This window comes from Suricata suricatta, chromosome 13 (genome assembly GCF_006229205.1).
Source record: "Suricata suricatta isolate VVHF042 chromosome 13, meerkat_22Aug2017_6uvM2_HiC, whole genome shotgun sequence".
NCBI classification, from domain to species: Eukaryota; Metazoa; Chordata; class Mammalia; order Carnivora; family Herpestidae; genus Suricata; species Suricata suricatta.
This window is the reverse complement of record NC_043712.1, coordinates 51,627,410-51,644,328: the sequence shown is the minus strand read 5'-3', so window position 1 is coordinate 51,644,328 and position 16,919 is coordinate 51,627,410. Positions and strand designations below refer to the sequence as shown.

Genomic DNA, 16,919 nt, shown 5'->3' with positions numbered 1-16,919 from the left:
AGTGTGGGAACTATGAAGGAAGCAAGAACACGTTTGGGCAAAGATTTGATCAAACCTAGGCTTTATTGACTCCCATGTATCCCAACTCATTCAGTGATTCCTGGTGGAAGAGTGCGGGGTTCACCTCCATCCTTGGCCTACTCTGGGGCAGGCGTGGGGTTGACTTTGAGTGGAGACTAGAGCTGGGTGCAAATGCCCCTCATTGCATTGACTACTTTGAGGTCATAGGCTGTAGTCTGGCCCCAGAATAGCCATCCTTGCTGTGACAGTCAGCGAACAAGTACAGACAGTTGTCTGACATCCTCTCAGGTTGAATGTGATAAGCAAAATCCTAGGTTTTCTTAGTCACGTGTCTGCTTGAAGAGTCTCTGGGAGTTATAGGCAGAAGACTGGTTAAGATCTAAGAAGATCTAGTCCAGGCCTTTGCCAATATCATTTAAAAGTTTTGGAAGAAGTTTTATTCTTCTCTTGTTTGTTTCTAAAATATGTGTAGATATGCAATTAAATTTGTATTTATAACCCTTTGAGTGAAGCACTAGCATCCTATACACATGCATATGTACTTTGCTTTGCTTTTATTTTACCTTTGTATTTTGAAATAATTATAGATTCACAGGAAGTTGCAAAAATAGTGCCCTTCACCCAGTTTCCCCCACAGTACATCCTACTTAACTTCAGTACAATATAAAACTAGAAAAAAAACATCAGTACAGTGTGTATGTATAGTTCAGTGACATTTTATCACATGCGGGTATTTGTGTGGCCACACCACACTCAAGATGCAGGACACCACACTCAAGATGCAGGACTATTGCATCACCACAGAGATTTCCATTAGCTAACCATTTCAGAGACATTTCGGGCTCTCTGCTGAAATCATCCCTACACCCTGGTAACCATGAAATGTTTTCTGTCTCTATAATTTTGTCAGTGATAAAGACATGAAATCCTACTGAATGTGATCTTTTGTGATTGACTTTTCCCCCCATTCAGCATAATGCCCTTGAATCCATCCAAGTTGTATCTATCAGTAGTTAGTTCCTTTCTGTTGTAATGACGTATAGATGTCCCACACTGTGTGTAACCATTTACTCGTTGAAGAACAGCGTGGATGTTTCCAACTTTGGGCTCTTACATTTAAAGTTGTACATGAGCATTCACATACAGATTTTTGTGTGAACAAATTTTTTTTTTATTTCTTTAGAAAAAGGGCCCAACACTATGATTTCTGGGCCAAATGTAATGTATGCTTAATTTTTAAAGAAATCGCCAAAGGTTTTCCAGAGTGGCTGTCCCATTTTCATTCTTGCTAGAATGTAGGAGAGTTCCAGTTTCTCTGCTTCCTTGTCACCTTTTGATGTCACAGTTTCTTTTTTAAGCCAGACTCATAGATGTGGAGTAATACCTCACTATGCTTCTTTTCATTCTCTAATGGCTGGTGATTTTGAAAATGTTTTAATATGAAGATGTAAGATCTGTTATGGTCTCTTTGGTAAAAATGTATCTTAATGTCTCTTGCTCATTTTCTAATTGGAATGTTTGTCTTTTACTATTGAGTTTTGAGAGTTTTTTTAAAAAAATGCTAGAAACGAGTTCTTTATCAGATATGTGGTTTGCAAATATTTTCTCTAAGTGTAGTTTTCTTTTAACCTTAGTAACAAGATCTTTTGGTGAAATTCAGGTGAAGTTCAGTATTTTTTTTTCTTTTATGGGTTATGCTTTCAGTATCTCTTCACCATGCCCGAAGACACCGAAGATTTTCTTCTATTTTTTCCTTAAGGGTTTTATAGTTTTATGTTTTACATTTAAGTCCATGGTCAATTTTGAATTAACTTTTGTATAGGGTATGATAATCAGAATTCTCAGATGGCCCATTAAGACCCTTCCCTTCCTCTTGGTTGTACATGCACCATGTTATTAATCTCCTTCTTTTGAGGGTAGGCAAGACCAGTAAGGGAAGAGTCTGAGCTAATCAGGTGAGCCTTTTAAAAGAAGGTGAAGTGAGGGAGATGCTCTGTTGCTGGCCTGGAGAAAAGCAAAGAGCCGTGTTGAGAAAGGAGGGGATCAGCCAGCAACAACATGAAGGCAGTCTCTAGGAACCAAGAGTGACGCTGGCTGACAGCCAACAAGGAACCAGAGACCTCCATTCTACAAATTTAAGGAAAGAAGTTCTACCTTGAATGCACTTGCGTTGCAAATCTGCAGTCCTTCTCTTTTGTGACAAGTGTCTATTAAAAACATGCTATTTAGAAAATTATTTTAAAAACCCTCTCTGACCCTTTTGCACTGTTGTTATGAATGCAAACCTGATGCAGCCACTCTGAAAAACAGTGTGGAGTTCTTCCAAAAGTTAAAAAAAAAAAACTACCTTATGACTCAGCAATTGCACTACTAGGTGTTTATCTAAGGGATACAAAATGCTGATTCAAAGGGGCATATACACCCCAATGTTTATAGCAGCACTATCAACAATAGCGAAATTATGGAAAGAACCCTAATGTCCATCAACTGATGAGTGGATAAAGAAAATGTGGTATATCTACACAATGGAATATTACTCAGCCACAAAAAGAATGAAGTCTTGCCATTTGTAACAACATAGGTGGAACTAGAGTGTATTATGCTAAATGAAATAAGTTAATCAGAGAAAGCCAAATATATGATTTCATTCATATGTGGACTTTAAAAAATAAAACAGATGAACATAGGGGAAGGGAAGGAAAAATAAAATAAGATAAAAACAGAGAGGAGGCAAACCATAAAAGACTCTTACATATAGAGAACAAACTGAGGGTTGTTGGAGGGGAGGTGGGGGGATGGGCTAAATGGGTGATTAAGGGGTGCACCTGTGGTGAGCACTGGATGATGTATGGAAGTGTTAAATCACTATATTGTACACTTGAAACTAATATAATACTGTATGTTAATTAACTGGAATTTAAGGAAAAACTAACAAGAATGACATCATAAATAGAACTGTTTTATTATCAGTGGGAAGTTTTGTTGTTAGGAAGTATATATTCATTGGCCTCTGAAATTCTTTATGCTTGAGGGGCGCCTGGAGTGGTTGAGTTGGTTCTGCATCTGACTCTTGATTTTGGCTCAGGTCATGGTCCCAGGGTTGTGGGATCAAGCCCTGCTTGGGCTCCTCACTGAGGATGGAGCCTGCTTAACATTCTCGCTCACTCTGTCTCTTTCTCCCTCTGCTCCTCTCCTGTGGCTTCCCCCTGCTCATTTCCTCGCTCTCTCTCTCTCTCTCTCTCTCTCTCTCTCTCTCAAAAGAAAAAAAGATAGGAAGTATTTTTTATATTTCACATATTTGGTATTTTACATGGTATATTCACTTTATATAGTATATGGAAATGAAATATATCTATAGCTATATTTAAAGTGAAATATCTGAGGTTTTTGCCTCTCAGTTACTTACTAAAAAATGTAAGTAAAAGATTTACTATTTTGGCATCTAGGTCTTATATGACATTTTCCACTAATTTCTCCTCCTGACGTAAGATTCCCAAGGACCCCATTTCCCCTGAAATTCAATTTTGAAGTCAGTCTAAATTACATAATACATACATAACGAGTTATATAAATAATATTCTCGTGCTCAAGTGACAGTCACCTATTTGGAGTTCAGCATTTTTTGTATACTAAAGCACTTACACTTCTCCCTAAAATGGATAAGAGGTAGAATTTTGTTTGGCTTCTCTCATCTTGTGTTGATTATAAACACTCGAGATTATCTCTGAAAGAAAAGGCTATTCTTGTCCAGAAACTGCCTTTTGTTCTGTTTCTCATGTAACTAGATAAGCCCCACTGAGACGCAGGGTCCAAATCCCCAGGGCTGAAGATGACCCGGGATGCATTCTCCAGTGCGGGGCATGCTATATGTAGTATCGTGCCGTGCGTCATCGTTCGCTAATGTCGCGTGGTGTGACGTTTTAATATGGGGGAGAGGTGTGTTGTGAAGGCTTAGACCTGGGGAGATTGATGCTGGACTCATCAGCCGCTCCCCACCCCCCCCCACCCCCTTAGTTGATCCAGACTGTCATTTCCACTTATTCTACCGACTTGACACCTTTCTTTCTATTAAAGAGATTGATTTCCACTGGAATCCTTTATTACATAGTTTGAATCACCTTTTAATATTGGAAGTTAACATTCTTTATTCTTCAGAAGATCTGGTGCTTCTTTCAATACCTGCGATTTCACTGACCACCCCCACCCCCACCATACCTTTCAGTTCTGAAGGAGATTTTCATTTTAGAAGGTTGGAGTAGATTTTATACCTACCGATACCGTGAAACATGCTTGCTGTATTTGCCACTGTTCCTTGTTGCTCTGAAAAGACATCATATATGTGTTGTAAAATACCTGCTTCATCTCTTAAACAAAATGCTGCTTTAAAAGATCTTAGGGGTGTCTGGGTGGTTGAGTCTGTTGAGCATCTAACTCTTGATTTTCGCTCAGGTCATGATCTCATGGTGTATGGGACCCACCCCCCATGTGGGGCTCCATGCTGACAGCGCAGAGCCTGCTTGGAATTCTCTCTCTCCTCCTCTCTCTGCCGCTCCCCTGCTCACACGTGTACTCTCTCCCTTCTCTCTCTCAAAATAAACAAACATTAAAAAAGAAATTCTCTCTCCCTCTGCCCCTCTCTCTTGTGCTCTTTCTCTCAAATTAAAAAAAAAAAGGATTTTAAATGCTTAATGTTCTAAATCCTATGCAAAAATGGTTTATTATTATATTCTTTTTAGTGTTTGAAAGAAGTAATATGTGGTTTTTCTTAATACTGCACTGAATATTACAAATTAGTTATTTAAAAGTAGGTTTAGTTAGTTGAAAGTAGGTCAAGGAAGGAGCCAAAATAATTATAACTTTTGTTCCATCTACCATATGAAAATTTAGATGTAACTTCTCAAAAAAGTATTTTATTTTTTTAAAGAGTTTTGAAGGAATGTAATTTATATAAGGGTATCATGTACATGAGAATTCATGAAATATGTTTCTCTAAATTTAGGAAATAGGATAACTTTTTAAATGTTGAGCTTTTTCCCCTTAAATGTTGGAGGCCAGTTCTGTTGTGACTCACAGTGAAATTATAATCCAGGAGCATATTACTGATAGAAAAATACTTTTTTTATTCATTAAGCACTTACACATCTTTTTATGCTGTTTATACATTTTAGATCCTTATATAATAAGAACATATGTATACAAACCACCTAGCACTGATTGTCTCATCAAGATCTTAGTGGAGAGTTTAAAAACAGAAAAGGGGCTCCTGGGTAGCTCAGCTGGTTAAGTGTCCGACTTCTGTTCAAGTCATGATCTTGCTGTTTATGAGTTCGAGCCCTGCACTGGGCTCTGTGCTGACAGCTCAGAGCCTGGAGCCTGCTTCAGATTCTGTGTCTCTCTCTCTCTCTGACCCTCCCCCACTCACACTCTGTCTCTCCCTCTCTCAAAAACAAATAAACATCAAAAATAAAAATAAAAGTAAATCAATAGTAAATTACAATGAATTTCAGTAGTTTACCATTTTTAAAGGACTCTTTTACATGGATGCAATGTAGTTGAAGGATCGAGAGAATGACTTTATCTTAGATTTTTAATTATCTGAGCCTTACAACAGGTGGGAAATAGACAAGCAAGTGACCCTTCTTCCCATTTTGTGGAGGGATAAAATGGAAGCCCAGAGAGATGATGTGGCATTGCCCAGCAGCGTAAAGCTGAGTAGGTGGCAGAGCAAGGAGAGGATTTGTGATTTCTGGTTCCACCATCTCAATGGTGGAGTTAAGTAAATTTATAAGAGTGGAGAGAGACTTGGCATGAGAAGAAGCAGATATGGTTTTATAGTTTCTGATTTTTATCTACTTTTGAAACCCAGGGAAATATTTTGTGTTAGTATTAGCTATAAGCTCACCTTGAGATAACTCAAAGTAAGGTAGAGATGTTCTCACACATGAAGTCATACCATTGCTTATTCAGTGTTGGGTAATAGCATTCTCTTCTGTGTATCCTACCTATCCTTTTGTGCCTGTAGCCATGCTTTCGCTTCTTTTTTCGATTTGAACAAAGTATAGTTAATAATTTATACATTAGAGTGCTAAGATTATATTTCCCCAAATATCTTCATCCTTTCCTATAAGGCATTTTATGCCAACATATAGCTTCAACTTGTGGTTTTTTGTGTTTTCCAGTTTTACATTCATTCAGTCATTCATTCAAACAAGGGGTCACTGTGGGCCACTAACATCCATGGTGATATAGAGATTAGGTATAGGATCTGGCTTTAGGAACTCCTCAGTCTAATAAAGATAAACATGTAAACTAGTATTATTTCTGCTAAAGCAGTTAACGTTATAGTAGAAGCAAGCATGAGGGGCCCACACAGGGCCAGAGTAAAACTTAACAGTGCCTTTGGGTTCAAAAGAGGCTTCCTGAAAAAGATGGTGTCTGAGCTTAATGTTTTAGGGCAAATAGGAATTTATTAGGCAAAAAGGTATGAATCTTCTTACTGTTACCAACAAATGGTTAATGTACTTCTGTTTCTCAGACATTGTGTACATTGTTTTTTACTCTTTGTTCACCAAATTATTATTTCATGTGCATTTGGAATTGCTCAAATATCTCATTTCTCAAAGCTTTTCCAAATCAGACCCTTCAGATTGAATATAATTTGGAAATTCTCAGACTGTCTATCATTTTACTAATATGTTGCTGTGGTTAGAACATTTTTTTTCTTGTAAATAACATAACACTATGTCTGAACATGTCTTTGAAATATTTGATTTTTGCTATATTTGAAGTATTTCAAAAGACTTTTTAAAAAAAGGTCTGGTAGTGTTCTTGGACTCAAAATTCACTACTAGCTGCTTTAGAAGAAAATGTCTATGAAATATGAATAAAATGTAATACAGAGGTCTAACAATCACCCAAATATAATTTATTCAGGGGGAGAAAAACTTGCTTGTGTTATTTATGTTATTATACATAGTTGAATACAAGAGCAATCCTCTATCATATGAATGAACATAATTATGCTTTTGGTACAATACAGGAATCACATTATTTGTTCTTATACAAATTACAGGATTATTTCATCTCCTTTTGGGGTTTTTTTGGTGGACTGAAAACTTTACTAACTCAGCTTATTTTAAAGTATCCACCTATTGTGTGTCTTAAGATTGAAATTTAGGTCAAATTACAAAGCAAATAAGTATGCCATCTTTAACAATTGCCTTCTACATTTTAAGCACAATAGATCAAAGTACATCTTATTTAAATATATACTCTGGAAAATAAATCTCAATTATTTTTCTCCCAAACTTTCTTAAAATAGTATAGTCACTGTTCTCAATTTAAAATGTGAGGTTTAGCTTTCCCATTTTAAAGAAAGATGAAAAGTTGTTTATTTTAAAATTTTAATGATTTTGCTTTCAAATTATGGAAATTCTTCTTTGGGGACAGCTTTATTTGAATTATATGTGACATTATATTTATTTCTTAAGGCTATGATTAAAAGTTTCGTGGATGTCTACCAGCTAGCAAGCACTAGAATTGCTACATTAGAGAAGGAGATGACATCTCATCGAAGTCACATTGCAACGTTGAAATCGGAACTTCACACAGCTTGTTTACGCGAAAATGAAAGTTTACAATCAGTAAGTCCCACGATATTCTTTTTTCTTTGTGTCCTGGGTCACATTACATTCCTGTCTTTATGGCTCATAAGATCACTCACCAATATATATAATTTAGGGTAAATGATCAATCAAGCAATGTAAAATTATTAGTGTGGAGAAGATTTTAAAGAAAGAAAGGCAATTAATTTTTCCATTGTATCATGTATAAAGATATGCGTACTTTTATCAATGCTAAAACATGACATCAGGATTCCTTTGTGTTTGCTAGTGTAGCTGACAGTTGGATTTGGCAGTATGCATAGTTAAAGCTTGCAACTGTCTGAAGATTCAGCATGTCCCATTAAGACAGAATATTATTAATTATGCGTATAACCAAAATGGTAATTAGAACATGTGATTATTCTCTGTAGAAAACTAGACTTATCCATAATACATGCCTAGCTAAAGATGCGTGTTGTGATTCATCTAGATGATTAAAATTCTGTTTCAGCAGCCATTTTATGTCTTAAAATTTTAGCCCATGATGAAATTTGGGCTCAGTGAAGACTAAACAAAATTTTCTACATGTGAAGTATGTGTTTGGGGAGTATCAAAAAGTGAATAAGGGAATAAAATAAGCACTTAAACTTTTTCTCCAAAGTCAGATATATCAACAGTGGGATTCAGAAGGTTATCGATCATTGGAATGTCTTTTTTCCTTTTTTGGTTTGATTATGATGGATCAGGGTGACTTGTAAGGAAAAACGGTATCATTTTGCCATTCAGTGATTGACCCTCTTCCAGTGATGTGTTCAACAGAAAAAGAGTTAGCATTAAAGCAATTAGCTGCGTGACTATGGGTTAGTTCTTCAGCTCTGTCAGATCACAGCTCAAGTGTTTGCATCCCAATGAAACCTTTATGACCATAGTACTGAAGACTGCAGCCACCAGCCTTCCCCCACCCCCAGACTCTGTCTCATTCTCGCTGCATGTTGCCTACCTACTTTCTACCTTCCTTGCTTTATTTCACTCTAGCACTTCTTATTGATTGACCTAAATTGCATTTTGTTTATTTCCTTTCTGTTTGTTCCTTTCCCTCATAGAATATAAGTTCCATGGAGACAAGCAATTTGGGTATTTCTTCACTGCAATTTCCTCTTTGCTCTAGAGACAAGAGCCTTTTGGCCCATAGTAGGTGTTTAACCGATGCTTATTGAGTGAAAATACTAGTACATCATCCAATAAATGACCAAACCAATTATTTGGGACCTGAGATGTTGAGTTTAATTTTTATTTATTTATTTTTTAAGTTTATTTAACTTATTTATGTAGAGAGAGAGAGAAAGTAAACAAAAGCAAGAGAGGGGCAGAGAGAGAGAGAGGGAGGAGACAGAATCCCAAACAGGCTAGGTACTGACAGCATGGAGCCCAGTGTGGGACTTGAACCCACGAACTGTGAGATCATGATCTGAGCCCAAACCAAGAGTCAGGTGCTTCACCAACTGAGCTACCGGAGTGCCCCAAGTTCAGTTTTTTAAAATGACTTTGTTAATTTCTTAATGAGAGAGTAGTAAATTTGATCTCCAACAAGAGAAATTAAAGAGGAAACTTATTTTAAAAATTGAGTATTGTAAATTTATTTTAGCCTTTCTCGGAAGCCTATTCACATTTCTTCCTGTGAACTCTCTGGTTCCATTGGTTAGTATTTCATTATACTAAGCTATGTCAGCTTTGTTGGGTCATACAATTATTTATTGTTTGTTACTGTTATTCATATAAAAATAATTACTTTATTTTTATTTTTTTACTTATTTTTGAGAGAGAGAGAGACAGCATGAGCAGGGGAGGGTCAGAGAGAGAGGGAGACACAGAATATGAAGCAGGCTCCAGGCTCTGAGCTAGCTGTCAGCACAGAGCCCCACATGGAGCTCGAACCCATGAACCATGAGATCATGACCTGAGCTAAAGTCAGATGCTTAACTGAGCCACCCAGGTACCCCAATTACTTTTATTTTAAGAAAGGCCAAACTTGATAAGGTAGGATTGTTTCCCCATGGGTTCAATAAATTATTTTATCAATCATTGTTCTACTAATGTCTTAATGAAAATGTGCCTCACTGCCATCATAAAACTCAACTCCTCTGCCTTTTCCCCTTCTGAACACATCTGTGAGGATATGCTCACCATTTTATTTGTAAGAGGGGGTTCACCCTAGCAATGATTCTCAAAAGGGGACATGTGTAATGTGAAAAATCTCCCAGGCAGTGACAATCTGTCTTTCTAGGAGAACACTGCCCAATCCTATATCTCTATAGGCTCTTTACTCCCTGGTCTCTTTCCTTAGTTGAAAATTACTATTTTTGAAGTAATAAATTAGTATAATGATTTTATTTTCTAACATATTTACATATGCTTTTTCACACTTGAACTCCTTAAGAACTCTCTGAGGAGAAGAGCCTCAGTTGCTGTATTTCATAGATAAGAGGTTATACAGTTTGGTAGATAGAAGCATGGAATGATATCCATTAGGAATACCATCAAGTGTAAACAACAGAAAACCTGACCGACATGACTTAAGAAAATCCAGGTTCTTTGTGTTCTTTTTTTTCCCACAATAGCAAGAAGTAGTAGGAGTCTGGTGTCCTGTGGCAGTTGGTGGTTCAACTTCTCTGTGATTTCTCTGCTATTCCCTCATTGTCATAAAACATCAGCCAGCTCTAGGATTTACGATCATATTCAAGTTGGAAGAATGGGATAGCCCTGCAATATCTGTTTTACAATAAAGCCTTGGAAGGTTTTTCCTTTAAAAACAATTTAAATATTTATATTTTACATAAATTTAATTTAAATACTTGTAAATTTTAAAGAAATTTAATAGAGAATAGATATTAAGTATATAAAAATATATCCACATATTTATTTTTTTAAAAAGGAAAAGCTTTCCAAGGAAACTCCAAACATATTTCCACTTATTTGCAATTGTCTAGAAATGGGTCATGTGAACACTCCTAGCTATAACGAGTCAAGGGACAAAGGAATTAGGAATCAATAGTGTGTGCCATAGAAGTCAATAACAGTGGATTTAATTTCAGTTTTGTCAATTGCAAATTGTGTGGCTAAGTAGAGTTTTCACCTGTAAAATGTAGAGACTCATCATCCTACTCCTAACAGAGATGCTGGGGGCTCTAGAGAGAAGTGTTGAAGTACTTTAGACTTGGCTTTGCTCATAGTAGTTAGTCTAAAAAGAAAAAGAAGTTAGCTAGTATTTTTATCACCATTATCTTGAGAGAAAGTAATTGGATTAAAAGATTATTTACTAACCTCCCATCTTCAGCTGCCAACCCTGTCATTTTGATCTGCCTCCTAATATGGCCTGGAGCTTGTAATTCCTCCTCTGTGGTCACTGTCAGAATGGTCCAGTGACTGAGCTCTCTGCCCTTTCTACAGGCTGTTTTTCCCTTCTCATTGACACATTCTCGAAAAGTGGTCTCCTTGCTTCTATATGCTCATCTCCATTTATTCCTCAACTTTGCTGCTCTCTGGCTTCTGAGTCTATCATTCCATTGAAACTATTTTCTCAACGATCACAAATAATTTTCTGCTTGTTCTGTATCCATGCCTTTTAATGCCATGTTCCTTCTCATGCCTTTTCATCTTTCTGTAACATATGAAGCTTTTAACTACTTACTTCTTTAAGCACTCATCTTTTTTTTCACTTATCGACTTCCTTCTTTGGCTCTCTGGTCTCTACTTACTGGAATTCTGCTTTGTATTATTGTTTTTAATTTTTTATCCATTAGTTCAATATTTATTCAGCATCTACTCTATAGCAGGCACAATTCTGGTCCTAGTGATATTGTGTGAACCCAAACAGACAATTCTTGCTCTCATGAACTTAAAATCCCGTAGCAGAAGAGATTATTTTCATATAATTACACTGATGTATAATTACTAACCAGGATAAGTGCCTTGAGAGGAAAGAACTGAAAGCACAAAGGAGAGTTTTTCTTAAAACAAATGGGCCTACCCTAGACTAAGGGATTGGCAAAGCCTTTTCAGGGTCAGCGATGCTTGAGTTAATATCTGAACACTTGGTAGGAGTTATGCAGGAAGAGAGCAGTGTACCGGTAAGCAGGGGGTGTGTGAGAACATCTACAAGGCTCTATGATGGAAGGAAGAAATTGAGAAATACCAGTGTGGGTGGAATAAAGACAGCAGAGACAAGAGTGACTTGAGTGAGATAAGAATGGGCTAGAGAGAAGGACAGAAGTCAGACTTTGTGGTCCTTGTCTTAAGAGTAAGGCCATTTGTAGCAAAGTAGATGGACCTCGAGAGTGTCATGCTAAGCAAAGTAAGTCAGGCAGAGAAGGACAGATACCATTTGTTCTCACTCATAGGTGTAACAGGAGAGCAGGAGAAACCTAACAGAGAACCATAGGGAGGGGAAGGGGGAAAGAGAGTTGGGGAGAGAGGGACGCAAATCATGAGAGACTCTTGAATAGTGAAAACAAACCAAGGGCTGAAGTGGGAGGGGGAGGAGGGAAGGGAGGTGATGGTCATGGAGGGGGGCACTTGTGGGGAAGAACACTGAGTTTTATATGGAAACCAATTTAATAATAAACTATACCAAAAAAATAAAAAATAAAACTGTCTTTAAAAGAAGAGTAAAGGAAAAGTCATTCGAAAACTTTAAAGAAGGAGTGACATGCTCAGATTTGGTTTTTTAAAAAGATCATTTTGGCTGTAGCATGAAGAAACAATTATCTCACATGATGTGAGAGACAATTCCTAGATTCTTTCCATTTGGAAATGGATCAATGATCTTATTTACTGAGAGAAACAATGGAATAAGAGGGAATATTGTGAATTGAGTTTTGAGTATCTTGAGTTTGAAGTATGTTTAAGATGTTTAAGATGTTTACATCCAACTAGAATATCAAAAAGGTTGCTTGATAGGGAATTCAAGCAAAATGCCAACCTGGAGATACACATTTTAGGTCATTGTCATATAAATAGGACTTGAAGCTGTTAGCAAGAATGGGACTATTATAGAGTAAGAGGAAAAAAAGCCCTAATAATGAAGCTTGAAAAACTCCAACATACAATGCTTGAGAAGAAGAAGATAATGTTGGAAAAGAGGCTGTGAAGGAATAGGTAAAGAGATCAAAGGAAAACCAAAAAAGTATGATACCATGAGAATAGAGTGTTTTAAGAAGGGTGACATATCAATAGTGTCATATGTTGCCAAAGACCAATTAAAGTGAGGATTGAAAATGGTTTTTAGATTTCATGTGAGGAGCCCCTTGGGATCCTTAGCAAAGGCTCTTTCAGCAAGAGGTACAGAGGTAAGTGGGAGCTAACCAAAAAAGAAAAATAAAAATGAATTTAAAAACTATCTCAAGGATTTAGCTGTTAAGTGGGGGGCATAGGAATGGAATATTCAGGGAGGATTCAGGGAGTTCTGTCTTAATATGGGAGTGAATTAATTATGTTTCAATATCTTCTTGAATATAGGCCTTCAGAAGTTTGGTTTTGACCACATTCTCCATACTGTTCATTTTCCTAATTTCAGTTTTCAACTTTTCATATTCTAGATATTTTTTGACTAGTGTTTGCATGATATATGTTTTCATTCTTTTCTTTTAACCTAACTGTGTTTATATTTATAGTGGGTTTCTTGTAGAAAAATATAGTTTGGTTTGGTTTTGTCTATCTACTTGACAATCTCTGTCCTTTAATTGGGTGATTAGACTACATATATTTAATATAATTATGGGTAGTTTTGAACTTTTGTTTACCATTTTATTTGTTTTATGGAGACAGATGGGATAAGACATGACCTCTGCTCTTGTGTATTCCTCTTCTAACAAGGAAAACAAACACAAGCAAATCACAAAAACAGGCACGTGTAAAATTTTTGGAGCACCACTGAAAGAGGTTTTCATTCTGCCTAACATTGTCATTAAAAGATGAGATGCTTGTAGGAACCTTCGAAGAATGTGTAGCAATTTGACACCTTGTTAAGGGGCAGACCAATAGAAATTTATATTTGATTTGAAAACAGGCCTTATGGATAATACATATGCTTAATGAATTAAATTGTATAAGACTTTTTTTTGTATCACAGAAAGTGTATTGTTGCTTTAGCTCCATTCCCCCTCTCAATTAAAGGCAACCCCCCCCCCCCGACCCAAACAGCCTGTACCCACCGGAACCCAAGACTGCTTGAGTGATAACTCCAAACCCCACCTTCTTATGTTCCCAATCCATTCTTGCACCATCCAATCCTTGCCTTTTACCCTATAGTCTGATTTTATTCTGCCTCTGACCATTTTGCTATTGATGTTCTTGTTTGGTCTTTCTAATAATTGTTATTTAGGCCATTCTCAAAACTCATTAGCAGGTCCTCAAAGATAAATTGGCTGTCTCGACCTCTGATTCCCACCCAACCTACCATTGCTCCCTCCCCACAGGCCCTCATCTAAGGCTTTAGAGTCAAGCAGGCCTGAATGTGCAGTGTTATTTATTATCCATACAATATACTTATTTATCCATGTAATAAATTATTTCTTTATTATCCACACAATACCCTAAGCATCAGTTTCTGTATTTGTAACACCTACAGATTTGCTGCCTGCATTGTAGGGTTGGTCTGAAGATTAAAGATACTGGCATATTAGCAGGTGCTTAATAAATTTCTTTTCACAATAAATTTTATTTAATAAGTTAAATAAAAAACATTTTCTGGTAGTTACATATATTTTCTACTGCTAAGCTATACACATAGCCTTAAAAAATATACAGAACCATGAAGAAATCTTTTGATGTGTAGGCAAAAGACCTAAAACAACCCTTATAAGTCAGTGCTTTTAGCACATACTAAGTACAGTGTTAATGATAGTTGTCATTGTTATCACTCATTTAATGATATGTTCATTAACCGTCTTTTCCAGCCATTTCACTATCTAGGAATGAAGAATAAATATTCACTATCTAGGAATGAAAAATTTTATTCATTATGAATAAAAAACTTAATATATCCTGGTATTGTAATGCATCAAAAGAGATTGATCATATTGTAGATATGAATAGCCATCTTGAAAAGCTTCATCCCTCTTAAGGTGATATTGTCATTTTTCTGTTCAGCAAATAGATACTAATAATGCTGGAGGGCATCGAAACGTTCTCATCAATTGCGCACTTGCCAGTACTTTAACATTTTCAGTATGTTGGTCTTTGACCCATTAACTTGGGGCTGTTCTAGAGCTTTTATCATGAGTAATAGTAACCAGAAAGGGCTTCGAGTGAAGAGCCTTCGAGCCGCAGACAGCCCAGTGGAGAACGGCGCAGCAGTCAGAACCAATTACGGGTGGGTGTTTGGAGACCAGCAGACACCCCCACGGCCAGGGAGAAACACATGATATTTCAATCTGTGAAACATAAAATGCCAAACCCGAACACTCTGCTGTGAGTTACAGTATTGATTTGCCTCGTTTCCCCTGTATGTTTAAGCAGTATGTTTTCAATTCCATAGACCTTCATTTATGAGACAGTAACAAATTACAAATCAGGGGAGCATTCCAGGTGGTATCTTTGCAGGGAAGATATCTTTGCATATTGTTCAGATTATGTCAGATTTGATAGTTGTCAAGAGGGATTGTATTGTTAATAAAGGTGAAAGATTTAGATATTTTGGTTCAGGTAAGATAAAAGTAAAAAATAAGAATCCCCTTTCTCTTAAGTTTTCAAATCATATTTTGTCACTTTCATTTTTGTTACGTTTTCTTGAGAGAGGAAGGAAGGATTCGTTGTCAGGATCAGTGTTGTGTGGATCAAGAAAGGGATGGTTTAAGTAACTTACTCTAGTTAAGTTGCTTTCATAAGCTTTCAAATATTTTATCACAGTTGACTCAAGATGTTTATTACTGAGATTTTTAACCATTCAAGAAAAATTGTTTTTAAGTGAGCCATAAACCATGACTTAATTTGTTGGGAGAGGCTGTGCAGTGCCATAAAGTCCAGATTCTAGAGTCTCGCTGTCAAGTTTTTAATTAGAACCCAACAGATTAGAATCCAAGGCCTCTGATTTCTTGTCTGGTGCTTTCCTAGGAGAATGAAGTGTGGCCCAAGACAAATCTCTACCATCATGGCATTTCAGGTGTCATGGAAAATACAATGTGATACAAATAATTAAAAAAGAATGATGTCGAAGTTGAATCACAGAGGGCTATGAGAGCACAGAACCTGGGACCTGACCTAGGCTTGGGATGACCCACTTGAGAAATTGAAACCTTAGTTGAAAAACATGAAGACTAAGTAGGAGGTTACCTCACACATGTCAGAATGGGTACAATCAAAAACACAGGAAACAACAAGTGTGGGCAAAGATGTGGAGAAAAAGGAACCCTCATGCACTCTTGGTGGGTGCCACATGCAAACTGGTGCAGCCACTGTGGAAAGCAGTGGCTCAAAAAAATTAGAAATAGCACTATCCTATGATCTAGTAATTAATTACACTACTGGGCATTCACGCAAAGAATACAAAAACACTAATTCAAAATGATATGTACACTCCTGTTTATTGCAGCATTATTTACTATAGCCAAGTTGCTGCATTTCAAGTATCCATGGGTACATGAGTGGATAAAGAATATGGTATATATAGATATTATATATATATAATATATACCATATATGTATATATACACCACACACACACACACACACACACATATACACAATGGAATATTACTTAGCCATAAAAAGAATAAGACCTTATTTGCAACAACATGGATGGATCTGGAGTTCTAATGCTAAGCAAGACAAGACAGTCAGAGAAAGATAAATACCATATGATTTCACTCCTATGTGGAACTTAAGAAACAAACAAACCAATCAAAGACGAAAAAGAGACAAATAGAAACAGAATAGACTCTTAACTATAGAGAACAAACTTCTAGTCACAGGAGGGAGGGAGGTGAGGGGATGGGTAATATAGGTGAAGGGGATTAGGAGTACACTTACGATGAGCACTGAGTGATGTACGAAGTATTGGATCATTATATTGTAAACCTGGAGCTAATATAACACTGTATGTTAACCACACTGGAATTAAAATAAAAAACTTAATTAAAAAAATCAGTAGTTGACAGGGAAAGTACGGGGTACTCAAGGAATAAAAGGCTGGCTCTGTAACTGGAACAGAGCCAGAGCAAATGAGACAGAGAACTGGGAGGGATAAGATGGAGGAAGGGCCAGATCAGTGTGGTTATAAGTGTGATTCTCAGCTCTCCG

The 16,919-nt window shown here is 36.7% G+C and overlaps 1 protein-coding gene across 1 annotated transcript in view; it reads left to right on the top strand.

The window, feature by feature from the left end:
* CCDC171 (coiled-coil domain containing 171) overlaps positions 1–16,919 on the top strand; it is a 287,055-nt gene that overhangs the window by 234,320 nt on the left and 35,816 nt on the right. Inside the window, exon 26 of the mRNA XM_029919663.1 lies at positions 7,512–7,664. Coding sequence (XP_029775523.1) covers positions 7,512–7,664 — 153 coding nt within the window. The remainder of the gene's footprint in view (positions 1–7,511; positions 7,665–16,919) is intronic.